General features: G+C 59.2%; 2 protein-coding genes across 6 annotated transcripts; both read left to right on the top strand.

The window, feature by feature from the left end:
- Positions 1-292: 292 nt before the first annotated feature.
- Positions 293-8,359, top strand: TXLNA (taxilin alpha). The gene is made up of 11 exons (XM_085081506.1): positions 293-499; positions 1,472-1,605; positions 2,263-2,601; positions 2,949-3,040; positions 3,573-3,743; positions 4,534-4,728; positions 4,818-4,937; positions 5,086-5,160; positions 5,521-5,613; positions 5,889-5,984; positions 6,388-8,359. The coding sequence occupies exons 2-11, from the start codon at positions 1,497-1,499 to the stop codon at positions 6,688-6,690; spliced, it is 1,593 nt and encodes a 530-aa protein (XP_084937632.1). The 5' UTR covers positions 293-499; positions 1,472-1,496; the 3' UTR covers positions 6,691-8,359.
- A 422-nt stretch (positions 8,360-8,781) lies between these two features.
- Positions 8,782-13,231, top strand: LOC146427775 (coiled-coil domain-containing protein 28B-like). 5 transcript variants are annotated; one of them, XM_085081504.1, is made up of 12 exons: positions 8,782-8,857; positions 9,018-9,124; positions 9,656-9,828; positions 9,906-10,060; positions 10,365-10,563; positions 10,647-10,669; positions 10,940-11,214; positions 11,660-11,803; positions 11,890-11,958; positions 12,479-12,734; positions 12,840-12,949; positions 13,059-13,231. In XM_085081504.1, the coding sequence occupies exons 3-12, from the start codon at positions 9,674-9,676 to the stop codon at positions 13,161-13,163; spliced, it is 1,491 nt and encodes a 496-aa protein (XP_084937630.1). In that variant the 5' UTR covers positions 8,782-8,857; positions 9,018-9,124; positions 9,656-9,673; the 3' UTR covers positions 13,164-13,231. The 5 variants fall into 5 exon arrangements, with proteins under 5 accessions (XP_084937630.1, XP_084937631.1, XP_084937628.1 ...); XM_085081502.1 differs by lacking the exon at positions 8,782-8,857 and having other exon boundaries at positions 8,984-9,124; XM_085081501.1 differs by lacking the exons at positions 8,782-8,857; positions 9,018-9,124 and having other exon boundaries at positions 9,147-9,828; positions 10,409-10,563.
- The last annotated feature ends 39 nt before the right edge of the window (positions 13,232-13,270 follow it).

Below are 13,270 nucleotides of genomic sequence, written 5' to 3' on the forward strand. Positions count from 1 at the left end.
CGGGGCATGGCGGTAGCTGTAGGACACAGTTTCCTTCCCCCTTCTGCCTCCTCTTCCTCCTCCTCCTCCCCATCTCCTTCCCTACCCACAGAGCAGGCCGGGGCTGCAGTTGCTATGGCGACCCCCCCCGCTGAGCATGCCGGGAGCTGTAGTTCCTACGGCCGCTCCCGCGCGGAGCATGCCGGGAGCTGTAGTCCGCCGGGCGCGTCCCGCCGCGCTTGCCGCGTCTCCCCGGTGCTTCCCGGCAGCCCCCGCGCGGCGGGCGCTGATTGGGCGGCGGGGCGGGCGGGCGCACGCGCGGCCGTTGGAGGCCCGGGGCCGAGCCGCTCCCTCAGCGCCGGTACCGCCGGAGCCGCCGCAACCGCCAGCGCAGCGCTCCGCTCCGGGCGGGCAGCGGCACGCACCGCCCCGCCCCGCCGATGCGCCGGGCCGCCGCCGGGCCCGTTGGCTGAGCAGCGAGGCGACACCTGCGTCAGACCGCCGGCGCTGACGTCACGGGGTGCGCGTGTGACGTCACGGCGGTGCGGGGAGCGCGGGGCTGCCTCACCGGGGGGGTCGCGGCGGGGCGGAGGCGGAGGAGCCGCCGGGGGCCATAACGGGGGTGGGGCTGCCGGTTCCCGGTGTAACGGGGCACCAAGGGCTGGCCGGGCCGTGCTGCGGCGGGGCTGGCCGGGCCGGGGGACCGATGGGCCGGGAGGTGCTGCGGGGCCGCTCCGAGCCCCGGTTCTCACCCCCAGCCCCGGTTATCACCCCCAGCCCCGGCTGTCGGCCCGGTACACGCCGGGAGCCGCGCGGTTGCAGCAGCAGCAGCGGCGGAAAGCAGCGCCCGGGGCGCGGGGCAGGTGCGGTGCAGGGCGCTGCCCCGGGATCATCCCGCACGTGGGCAGTGCACGGGCCGCGCTCTGCCGGGGCTTTCCCCCCCGTTTGCCTTGCACCAAACCCGGTCCCGGTGTGAGCGCGGCGAGGGGCGCGGGAAGGGCTCTCCGTGCTCTGGGAGCAGCCTCTTCCTTCCCTCAGCATCCTCCATTCCTAATTAGTGTCATAACCTAACGATGGGAAGCCTGAGAGCATCCGAACCCCACGGAGGGAGAGGGGAGCAGGATGAGCTGGGATTTCAGACTCTCCTCAGCCAGGGGATTCAGCAGGAATTGATCTCTCTCTGTGGGTCAGGTTTGGAATGCAAAATTGGGAAGGGCAGGTAGGGCTGAGAGGGTTGTGCCCAGGGAGAAAAGTGTGTTATTGGTGTCATCCTGCTGGGCTGGGAGGTGCTGCCTTGCTCCACGAGGGGATTCCAGCTCTCCACAGAATATCCTGGCACAGAAATCTCCCCGTGGGGAGGGCAGAAATTAGGAACCAAGTGATGCTTTCCTCAGCACAGAGCTTCTGCTGAGAGCAGGCTCGTTCCCAGCCTGGGTCGATGACTCCTAAAATCCTCCAGATGTCCTTAAAGTCGCCCTTTCTGTCTCTGCAGAGCCTGAGAGGCTGGAAAGGCTGTGATGAAGAACCAGGCTGTGGAGACCAAAGCAGCTCCACATCCTTCCAGAACGAGCAGCAGGATGGGGCTGGAGGAGGGAGACTCACCAGAGGCTGCAGCACCCCCAGAAGGTGGGGGATCCCCGGGGAATGGGGGGTTCTGTCCCTGCCCACGGCTGGGGGCAGTGCTGGCATTCCCTGGAATGTGTGAGTGTGGGTTTGAGCCTGGGAAGAGCCAGGGTGCTGCTTTTTTTACATGAAAACCGCTGTCTCCAGCTCTTTGTGGGGGCAGAAAATCCTGTTTTTTTCCCCTATTTCTGCGTGTGTGCAGTCCTGGAGGAATTACCTTTTCCTGGCTGCTGGCAGGATGTGCTGCCTGCTCCATCCCTGCTGCCCAGGGATGTTTGATCCCAGAAATCCAGCTGCTCTTCCAGCGAGGCTCACTCAGGTTTAAAATCCATTGTCATGCTAAAAAACCCAGCCCTGGAGATCCTAGCCACCAATTCCTGGGGGGAAAAGCCTCACACACAACCTGCTTTCCTCAAAAAAAGCAGGGAGAGGGGGGACTTCTCCCTCTTGACAGATGTCAGGGGCTTGGTCATGCTCTGCTGATCAAAGGAGAGGCTGTTGGGAATGCCCTGCCATTGTCAGGGCAGCTGGCTGGAGACGCAGCCGGAACAAAGCAGCTTATCCTGCTGGAAGTCCAGCCAGGAAAAACCTCCCATTCCCTGGGAAGGAGAGGGGGGAGCCTCATGCTTTGTCTTGCTGGATTTTTGGATTTTTCCCCAGCTCCCCTCACGCAGGAGGATCCCAAATCCTCCCGTCCCGCCGTGCGCGACGTCTCCGAGGAGCTGAGCCGGCAGCTGGAGGACATCCTCAACACCTACTGTGTGGATGCCAGCCAGGAGCACCCGGGGGAGGACGGAGGGCAGGGAGAGCCCCCCGAGCCCGAGGAGCCCGAGAAGGGACGGAGTGAATCCCCCAGGAACGGGGAGCAGGAGCCGGGCGGCCCCGAGATGAACGGGGAGAAGGAGAGCACCAAGGGAAACGAGGAATTCCGGCCTGGAGAGGAGGGAGGGGAGCGGGATCAGAAGAAGGCTCAGGAGAAGAAGAAAGCCAAGGGTTTAGGTGAGGGATTCCCTGCTCCAGCTTGAGGATGTTGGTGCAGACTCTGGTTTTATGCCGTGCTAATCACCCTTAGGAGCCTTGGGTGTGTCTGGGGACATCCTCTGGGGTGTGAGGAGTGCATCCAGTGCAGCCTCGGAATTCCGTGGGTTTCTCTTCTGCAGCCCAGGGGTGGTTTTCCCCTCCAAAATCCAGGTCTATTCCCAGTTGTTCTGTGATGAAATCCATGCTGAGAAAGCACCAGGAACCTGCCCAGTCCCTACTCTCTCCACCTTCCCAAGCCAGAACTCTGTGAACCCATTTTCTCCTATTTATTTATTTATTTATTCCAATTCCATGCCTCGTTCCAGGCAAGGAAATCACTTTGCTGATGCAGACCCTGAACACCCTGAGCACGTCAGAGGAGAAACTGGCAGCACTCTGCAAGAAATACGCTGAGCTGGTGAGTCCTGGGGCTGGGGGAGGATGTGGCAGCTCAGGGAGGGAGGAGAGGGCTTGGAGAGGGACATTCCAGGGATACACTGGAGCTTTGTGGCGCTCTGGGATCTCTGCAGGGCTGGGATAGGAGAGGGTGGGTGCTGCTGGGTTCAGCCTGGTGGTGTTTGTGAAGCGTGGACAGGAGGAATTTGGGCAAATCTGGGTGCAGGAGGAGCTCAGGTCTGTTCTCAGACACAAAGCCTGATCCCAGGTTTAACCAGAGCCAGTTCTGGGCACAGCTGGAGTTCCATGCATGGATTTGGAAGTGGAGAAGGTCTGGGGCTGCCTGTGCACATCCAGAATGTCTGTGGGTGGCTTTTCCCTGTGCTCACCTTCCCCTGTGCCTGGAGGTGCTGAGGGAACGTGCAGCTCCTTCAGGATGGGAATTCAGGAAGGACAAAGCACCTCGGGCTCTGTGCCACTCCCGAAGTGTCACAAACTCCTGCCCTCGGGGCACTGCCCTGCCTGCCTCCACACCCTCTGCTCCCCTCTCCCAGCTGGAAGAGCACCGGAATTCCCAGAAGCAGATGAAGATCCTGCAGAAGAAGCAGAGCCAGCTGGTGCAGGAGAAGGATCACCTGCAGAGCGAGCACAGCAAGGCCATCCTGGCCCGGAGCAAGCTGGAGAGTCTGTGCCGGGAGCTGCAGCGGCACAACCGCACCCTCAAGGTGAGCTTTTCCAGCCTCTGCTCCCTCCCAAGCACTTGCATCCCTCTCCATGGGCTCTCCATGGGCTCTCCATGGGCCATTTTGGCAAACACACCTTTCCCATGGTTGCCCCCACTCTGCCATCAGGGCTGGGCTTTAATTTTGGTGTCGAGCCATCATTACCCACAACATCCAAGTTGTTATTTCAGGGTTTATCTGGTGGAGAACGTTCCCTTTCCAAGCCCAGCATCCCTTCCTGATGGTGATGCCTTAAATCACTAGTAAAAAATTTTGAGATGCAGACACACAGTATAGGAAAAAAGGGTACTACCTTGGTTTAATAGGATCTCAGATGCACACTGACAAACAAACCCCGACAACGTCTCTTGTATACAATTTATGGACAGCCTAGATTAGAATACCTATCTCAAAGTCTCCAATAAGAAGTCTAACAAATGAAGTAATTGCCCCCTTATTAAAATTACCTCCCCCCAAAAAGGTTACAACTTAGTATACAAAAGCATGTCTCAGTGATGGGGGCTCTGTTCAAGGCTGGTACCTCATGCTTTGGAGATTGTGGGGTTTGTTTCATCTTCCCCAAAGGATTCTGAGCAGGGCAAGGGGTACTAGGGTTATAAACACGTAGGGTTAAGATACAGGGAGTAAAAAGTACAGGAATGGGGAAGGGTAAAAGAATATATATAAAGAAAGTATAAAAGTAAAATGAAAAAGGACAAAAACCCATCAGGCATCAATGGATATAAAGAATAATGGGAGGCTGGATGGGTTGGTTTTCCCTTCCCTCACACAGGAGGAAGGCGTCCAGCGCGCCAGGGAGGAGGAGGAGAAGAGGAAGGAGGTGACCTCCCACTTCCAGGTGACACTGAATGACATCCAGCTGCAGATGGAGCAGCACAACGAGCGGAACTCCAAACTGCGCCAGGAGAACATGGAGCTGGCAGAGAGGCTCAAGAAGCTCATCGAGCAGTACGAGCTGAGGGAGGAGGTGGGTCAGGGCAGGGGGGATGTTTGCTGTTCCCAGAGGGGAGGAGGAAGCTCTGGGTCTCCCCTCACCCCTGTGGTGTTCCCCGTCAGCACATCGACAAGGTGTTCAAGCACAAGGAGCTGCAGCAGCAGCTGGTGGATGCCAAACTCCAGCAGGCCCAGGAGATGCTGAAGGAGGCAGAGGAGAGGCACCAGAGGGAGAAGGACTTTGTAAGTCTTGGAGCTTGGGCTGCTTTGCTTTTTGCTTCTGAGTGTTGTCCCAGGTTATCCCAGATCTTGGCATGCCAGCCTGCAGCCCTGCTGTGCTCCCTGTGCCTCTCTGAAAAGCATTCCCAGATAATGCTTTGCTCTCTCCCAGCTGCTGAAGGAAGCTGTGGAATCGCAGAGGATGTGTGAGCTGATGAAGCAGCAGGAGACTCACCTGAAGCAGCAGGTGAGTTCCCTACCTGCTGTCATTAGGGGCTTTTCCTCCCTCCCTGAGCAAGGAACAACCCAAAGTTCCTCAATCTGGAACACACAGGGGCAGGATCCCTGCTAGCTTTGGTTTTGGTGCCCTGAGACCTTTTCAGGGATTGTTTCCCAGCGCTGGGAGCAGTCATGGGATCATCCTGCCACAGCCAGGAGATGTTTGTAGAACACTCTGCTCTGAGGATGTTTCCCTGGGACAGAATTTTCCTTTGGCAGAGCAGCCCCTGCTGTTTCTCAGTGTCCCAGGGAGGCAGCTCAGCCCTTGGCTGGCTCTCCCCTCTCCAGGGATTATTAGATGCCACAAGCTCCCTGTCTCTCCCCACAGCTGGCTCTCTACACAGAGAAGTTTGAGGAATTCCAGAACACCCTTTCCAAAAGCAGCGAAGTGTTCACGACGTTCAAACAGGAGATGGAGAAGGTGGGTGACGCTTTTTCCTGGGAGCTGGAAGAGTCCCAACTCTGTAATTCCAGTCAATTTTGGGTCTAGACCCATTTGGGGTTAATTCCAGTCAGTTTTGGGTCTAGACCCATTTGGGGTTAGCTCTTGTGGGATATCACCACAATGCCCTGCCTGGGGTTTGTTTATTTTGGGGTGTCGTGAGCAGGGCCAGGAGTTGGACTTTGATCCCCGTGGGTTCCTTCTGGCTCAGAGCATTTGGTGACTCTGTTTGTGTCCTTTTTGGGGTTCTGCAGATGACCAAGAAAATCAAGAAGCTGGAGAAGGAGACCACCATGTACCGCTCGCGCTGGGAGAGCAGCAACAAGGCCCTCTTGGAGATGGCAGAAGAGGTGAGGGGAGGGCTGGCATGGGGACAGGGACAGGACAGCTCCAGCCTTGGTGCTCTGTGGGGACAAAGGGAGAAGGAAGCTATGGTGCAGCTTTGGTTTGCTTGGTCACAAGGATTTTCCCCTCGAGCTTCCCTAGAATCAATCATGGAGTGGTTTGGGTTGGAAAGGATCTTAAAGCCCATGCAGTTCCACCATCCCAGGTTGCTCCAAGTCCTGTCCAACCCTTCCAGGGATCCAGCCACAGCTTCTCTGGCAACTGTGCCACAGCCTGTCCACCCTCACAGGGAGGAATTCCCTCCCAAAATCCCATCCAATCCTGCCTTCTCTCCCTTTAAAACCCTCCCCTGCCCCATCACCATCCCCCTGTGGGTTCCACCTCTCCTTTCCTGCCTCTCCCCCGCAGAAAACCCTCCGGGACAAGGAGCTGGAGGGGCTGCAGGTGAAAATCCAGCGGCTGGAGAAGCTGTGCCGGGCGCTGCAGACGGAGCGCAACGACCTCAACAAGAAGGTGCAGGACCTGTGCGCCCACACGGACCTGGGGGAGCCTCTGAAGGACACAGCCCGGGACAACCCCGAGGCTGCAGGAAATTCTCCAGATTGCCCGAGCTCGGGAAAGGCCACAACCAGCCCGGATCCGGCGGAAATCCCGGCAGAACTGAGCACGGGAGCCGCGGGGCAGAGCGGGACTGAGGAGGGAACTCAGTGATTGAACCCCCCAGGGCAGGGCGTGGAGAGGGGTGAGGGAAAGGGACCTGGGAGCTGATTTGAGACTCCATCTGCTGCCCCTCTCCTGGGACAGGTGGGAAAGGACAGGACTCAGCCCTCCTGGGGATGTGAGATTTCCTAGCTTAGGGTTTTTGGAGGGTTTTTTTAAGATTTTATATATATATATATATATAAAAATATATATATATGAGATATATAAAAATGTGCAGGGCAACGTACACTTTATCTGTGGATATCCATGAGGAGCAGAAGGGCCCAGCTCCCTGCCTGTGTGAATAGGGACTATTTGGAGCCTCAGCTGATTGTTCCTCTCACTAAAAGACCTTGTCCCTGGCAGGCTGCCACCTCCCCAAAACCCAGCGCAGCTCAGGAAAGCAGATCCAGGGATCCTTGCCCCAGCACGGGGACAAGGGATGTGACTCCACCCTGGAGAGAAAGCAGAGCTGGGAGAATTCCAGAGCATTCCCAGCACTGGATTCTCCCTCTGCCAGGCAGGAGGGAGCTCCCTCCACTGCTGCTCAGTGTGAGCTGAGGGCACAAGAGGCTCTTCCCCTCCTCTCTGTGGGCTCTGGGTATGGAATGGGGACGAGGAGAAGCAGGAAGGGGCTGCCTGGTCCCTCCCTTGGGATTTTTTGCTCTTCCCAGGCCCTGCCGACATCTCAACCGCCTTACGATTCACAGTTGCCTCTTTGCTGAACGCACACGTGCACAAAGTGTATTAAACAGTTAATCCAAAGGTCTAATTCCCAAGTGTTTTGCATCGTTGTGCACAGGGAGTGGGGAGATGCCCTGAGCCCCTCTGCCCCAGCCCTGGAGGCATCCACGGAGCTGGGACTGCAGGAGGATCAAACCCCAAAGCCCTGTGAGCTCCACCAGCTGCTGCTCCAGCCGGATCCAGGACTGTGCCTGTGCTGTCCCAGCCCCGTTTTCCCTCTCCTTTTCTGCTTGGAAAAGCATCTCCCCAGTGCTGCCTCACCCCGTGTGCTGGGAGGGAGTTTAGGGACAGCTGTGGGACCTGCTGGCACCGGGTTTTGGGATTTCTCCTTAATTTCTCAAGACTTTCTCCCCTCGCTGTTCTTTTGGAAGACTTGACTCGCTTCAAACCTCGCTGCAGCTTCTCTTTGTGACAGACTTTATTCCCAGCATTGCCTTCCTCCTGCTGGAAGCTGAATCCAGCTGGCTGGAGATCCCACCATGGACGTGTCCAGCAGATCAGTTTGGGATTCTCTCCTGCCGCCACAGCTGCTCTCACATCTCCTCTCCACGCAGGACCTCCCTGTCCCCTTTTCCTCCAGGGGACTCCAGTGAATCCAGGCCTGAGGAAGGCAGCAGGGATGAGCCCTGAGTCCCCACAGACCATGGGTGAACATCCACTGGGACACTCCCTGCAGCTGAGTGTTTGTCTTCCTCGCCGTCGGCGCGGTTCCTCCGGGATGATCCATGAATGTAGCTCTGCCCTGGAGGGATCTCCCAGGCTGAGCGAGGGCTGCTGCCAGCATCTGGACTTCTCTTCCCGCTCGTTCAGTAAAAGGAAAACCCCTTAGAAATTCACCAAACCCCCTTTTTTTGGTCTTTCCCCTGTTACGGTACAGAGCCCTCGGCGGGGCTGTTGTGTGTATCTTGTATCCAATAGAAACACTCCCAACCTCGCTACTGCTCTGCTCTCTCTCCTTTACCACAGGGCAGTGAGGATTTTGGGGTGCTGGGCTCTGGGGTGGCCACATCAGCCCCTGGGGGACAGAGCTTCCCTGTGTCCCAGGGCTCTGCTCCTGCCCGTTCCTTGGGAATGAGGTGGGGCAGGCAGCGAGGGACGTTTTGCTGCAGTGGAGATGGGATGTCCCTGCTCAGGGGGGACATTTGGGGACCCCCAGGGACATCTCCCCGGGATGCTGCAGCCCCCAAGAGCCACCCGCCCCGAGGGTCTCAACCCCCCTCTCCCAGCTGCTCCCTTATGCCCCACCGCCTGCAAAATGTCCAAAATCGGTTTAAAATCCTGCCGGGATTCACAGGAGCAGCCGCGCTCGGGCTGGAAGGGAGGGGACGGGACTTGTCTAATCCCATCCCTGCGCCAGGGCTGGAGCCTCTTCCCGGCTCCTTCCCGCGGGGACAGCTCTGCGATCCTGCGGTGACACCGGCGGGGACTCGAGGTAAGCCCCGCGGCCGGGGGGGCTCTGCGGGCTCGGGGACAACATCCTGCTCCCTTCCCGACCCTGCGGGATGCTGCTCGCCGTGCTGAGGCTGCGGGCAGCTCCGGGAGTCCGGCGGAGCGCGGAGGAAGTTCCCTTTCCCTTTAAATGCAAATCCCAGGCTGTGCGGACGGTGTCCGGCGGGCTCGGGGTGTCCGGCAGGATCGGGGTGTCCGTCGGGATCGCGGTGTCCATCGGCTCCCGGAGGCCGGAGCGGGCCTGGCGCAGGTCAGTCCGGAGGTTGGGGACAAAGGGGACAAAGGGGCTCCGCAGCCCCCGGAGCTGCTCAGTGCCGGAGCCGCGTGGGGTTCTGGGGGCTCGGCGGGAGCCCCGCGGTGACAGTCCCCGCACGGTCCCTGCTCCGCTCCCGCCGGGGTCGTTCGGGGCCGAAATCCTCCTCCTCCTCCGCCCGGGAAACACCGAGAGCCGCGGCCCGGCCGGAGCTGCTGTTCAGGTTCAGGCCCCGGCCGAGCTCGGCGCGGGGATGCTCCGGGACTCTCCGGGATGCTCCGGGACTCTCCGGGATGCTCGGTGCGCCGGCAGAGCGGATTTCCCCCGGGAATGGCGGGCTGAGCTCCTGCTCCGGTCCTCCCGCCGCCGCCGAGCCCCGGTGCGGCTCGCGGTGGCCGCGGGTGTCACTGCTCATGCCGGGAGCCCCGCTGCTCGCGGCTGTCCCCCCCTTGTCCCGGGGGTCCCCGAGCCCCTCCGCCGTGCCCCGGGCGGGGCAGGAGCTCCACGCGCCGTGTCCGTCCCACGCAGGGTCTCCATCCTTCAGCCATGGAGGAGCGGCGGAGGAAGCGCAGCCCCAAGACCTGCCTGGCTCAGCCCGCGCCCACCGGAGCCCCGCGGCCGCTGCCGCCGAGCAAGAGCACATCCTTCGCGCTGCCGCTGCCCACGCTGCCCTCGCCCCGGCAGCGCCCGCGGCCCCGCCGGTCAGTGCGAGCGGGGAGCGCCCGGGGCAGCCCGGCCGGAGCCGCCGGGGCGATGCCAACGCTCTGTTCCCCCGCAGGAGCAGCAAGGAGCGGGCGCGGGGCGGCGCGGGGGGATCGCGGGGGGCTCCGCTGCAGCACAGCTTCCTCACCGATGTGTCCGACGTGTGCGAGATGGAGGGCGGGCTGCTCAGCCTGCTCAGCGACTTCCACTCGGGCAAGCTGCAGGCGTTCGGTGAGGGAAGGGATGGGATGGGATATTGGGATGGGATAATGGGATGGGATGGGAATATCCTGGATCTTTTCCACGGGCACAGGGAAGGAGTGAGCAGGCAGATGTGATGATCCATGGGGAAAGGATGGTCTGGGGGACGTGATGGATCTTTCCCGTGGATCCTGGGAAGGAATGGACCGGGGGAATGCCATGGATCCTTTCCATGTTCCCAGGGAAGCAGTGGGGTGGGGATGCCATGGATCCTTTCCCTGTTTTTAGGGAAGGACAGGGATGGGGATGCCATGGATACATTTCCGTGTTTCAGGGAAGGACAGGGATGGGATGCCATGGATTTTTCCATGTTTTCAGGGAAGGAGTGCTCCTTCGAGCAGCTGGAGCACGTGCGGGAGATGCAGGAGAAGCTGGCTCGGCTCCACTTCGGGCTGGACGTGTGTGTGGAGGAGCTGCCCGAGGAGCAGAAGAAGGCGGCTGCCGACAGGAACCTGGACCAGCTGCTGGCTCACGTGAGTGTCACCTGTCCCCTGCCGCGCCGGGAGCCACCCGGGTGTCCCCTGCAGCCCCTCAGACTCTGCCTTTGCTCCCGCAGCTGGAAGAGCTCAGCAGCTCCATGTATCCTTGGCCGGGAGTGGGGTGACAGTGGTGACAGTGGCAGGGGTGGTGGCACTGGGTGGCAGTGGTGATGGTGACAGTGGCAGGGGTGGCAGTGATGGTAGCACTGGGTGACAGTGGCAGGGGTGGCAGTGGCACTGGGTGGCAGTGATGGTGGCAGCGATGGTGTCACGGTGACAGCAGCCATGGCGGTGGCAGTGGTGGCACTGACAGTGACAGTGGTGACAGTGGCAGTGACGGTGCTGGCGCTTCCCTTGACCCCGCGCTCAGCCAGAAGCTGCACCTGGCCGAGAGCTCGGACCCCGAGGACGCGGCAGCCTGACCCCGGCGGCCCTGCCCCGAGCCCCAGCCCCAGCCCCGGCCCGATCCCCTCAGCCCTCAGCCAGGCCCGGCCCTGTCCCCTCCGCCATGGCGCGGCCTGGCGCGGGGCGATGGCGTCATCAGGCGGCGCCGGGGCCATGGCGGCCGCGCTGGGCCTGTGGGGTGAGAGCGGAGCTGAGCGTGAGGGGTGGCGGCGGCTGGTCCGAGCCGTGACAGGGCTGCAGGTGCGGGACAGGGAAGGGAAGGGAAGGGAAGGGAAGGGAAGGGAAGGGAAGGGAAGGGAAGGGAAGGGAAGGGAAGGGAAGGGAAGGGAAGGGAAGGGAAGGGAAGGTTCGATGAGGCCTTGGGGGGCACAGCTGGGTGGGAAGAACCCTTGGGGGATGCACAGCTGGAAAAGGCCTTTGGGGAACACAGCTGGATGAAGCCATGGGGTCACAGCTGGATGGGAGGAACCCTTGTGGGGCACAGCTGGCAGGGTTATGGGTGGCACAGCTGGATGAGACCCTTGGAAGGGCAGAGCTGGAAGGGTTATGGTGGCACAGCCAGCAGGGGACTCGGGGGGCACATCTGGATGAAGCCATGGGGAGCACATCTGGCCGGCGCACACCTGGCCCAGGCTCGGTGTCCCGGCTGTCCGCCCCGCTCCAGCTCTGCCCCGTGCCGTGCCAGGCCCGTGCCAGGGGGTTCCTGCTGCGCAGGGAGCTGCGCGCCGCGCGGCAGCAGTTCGAGGCTGTGGTGCTGCAGCTGGAGGGCGAGCTGAGCCACCTGCGCTGGACTGGACACGTTCTGCAGCGGCCGCGCTTCCTCCCCGAGGTCTGCGAGAATGGAGAACATCCCCGGGAATGGGAATTGGGGATTGTATCCATTGGAAGCGCTGATGGTTTAACCCCGCCCTGTAGGACTGTCCCGAGCCCAGCCCCGCTGCTCTGCCAGGATTCCTGCCTCCGGGGGAAGCTCGACCTGCTCAGGTGATTGATTCCCTTTGGTTCCACCTCTCTGGAAAGTTTGGGATGCCTCAAACCAGAGCAGAAAGTGGGGTTGTTAACAGGACATCTCTGGCTGGGATAGCAGAGCCGAGTTCCAGAGCTTTATATTTTCTTTTACATATTTTCTTTTGTATATTTTAATATTTTATGTCATGCTGTGTTTATCTTTCTTTATATTTTCTCTCTATTTTCTTCATATTAATCTTCATATTTTCTTTCACATTTTATTTACATTTCTTCATATTTTCTCCATATTTTCTTTATATTTTCTACACATTTTCTTTATATTTTCTACACATTTTCTTTATATTTTCTACACATTTTCTTTATATTTTCTACACATTTTCTTCATATTTTCTACACATTTTCTTCATATTTTGTTTAGATTTTCTTCATATTTATCCCTTACTTTCTTTTAGGCTTTCTCGATTTTTTAAAAATATTTTCTTCCCATTTTCTTTCCCTCCCACTGTATTGTTATTTTCTGTTTCCCTTTGGGCAGCCCTTGGATCCAGGGGAGGCTGCAGAGAACAAGAAGACAATTCCCAAAAAACCCCCAGAGAAGCCAAACCCCCCTGGACCAGAGCAGGCTGGGGGCTGTGCCAACACCCCCCCTTCAGCCCCAAATCCCCCAAATTTGGGGTCTGGTGGTGCTAAAAGCCCAGAAAAAGGGAGGAGAGCCTTGTCAGGGAGCCAGGAGTGGGACAAGGAGAGTGTCACCTCGGAGTGGGACAGCAGTGACCTCGGAGCCCAGCCAGGTAAGGGACACAACCAAAACCTTGGGAATATCTCAGGAAGGTCAGAACAACTCCCACAATTTGGATTTTTGTGGTAACAGTGGGCTGTTCCCCATTTTTTGGCAGAAATCCCCCAGGAGCTGGAAAGCCTTCCCCGCTCAGAGCTGCAATCCTACAGGAACCACCTGCTGATGGAGCTGCTGTGGATCCAACAGGCCATTGCCAGCAGGAAAAACGTGAGAGGATTCCCAAAAACGGGGCTGGGCAGTGCCAGGGGTTCAGTTATCCAGGGGTTTGGCTGTTTGACCTTGCTGGGATTTCATGAATTCAATTTTTCACACTCAGTTCTTGATGCTGAAACGGAAGCTGGGAATTCCTGACCGCTCTGGGATCGCTCCTGAGTTCCTGGATTGGTGTGGAGAAGCCCTGGAGATGCAGCACCAGCCCTGATGGGACACTGGCAGCTCAGGGGGAGCTCCAGCTCCGTGGGATGATGGTTTTCTCTCCAGAAAAACGTGGGAAGAAACCTTTTATTGCTTGGGAATGTGGAGATTTGG

Source organism: Lichenostomus cassidix, chromosome 23 (assembly GCF_008360975.1).
Source record: "Lichenostomus cassidix isolate B80296 chromosome 23, HeHo_3.0, whole genome shotgun sequence".
Classification (NCBI taxonomy): Eukaryota; Metazoa; Chordata; class Aves; order Passeriformes; family Meliphagidae; genus Lichenostomus; species Lichenostomus cassidix.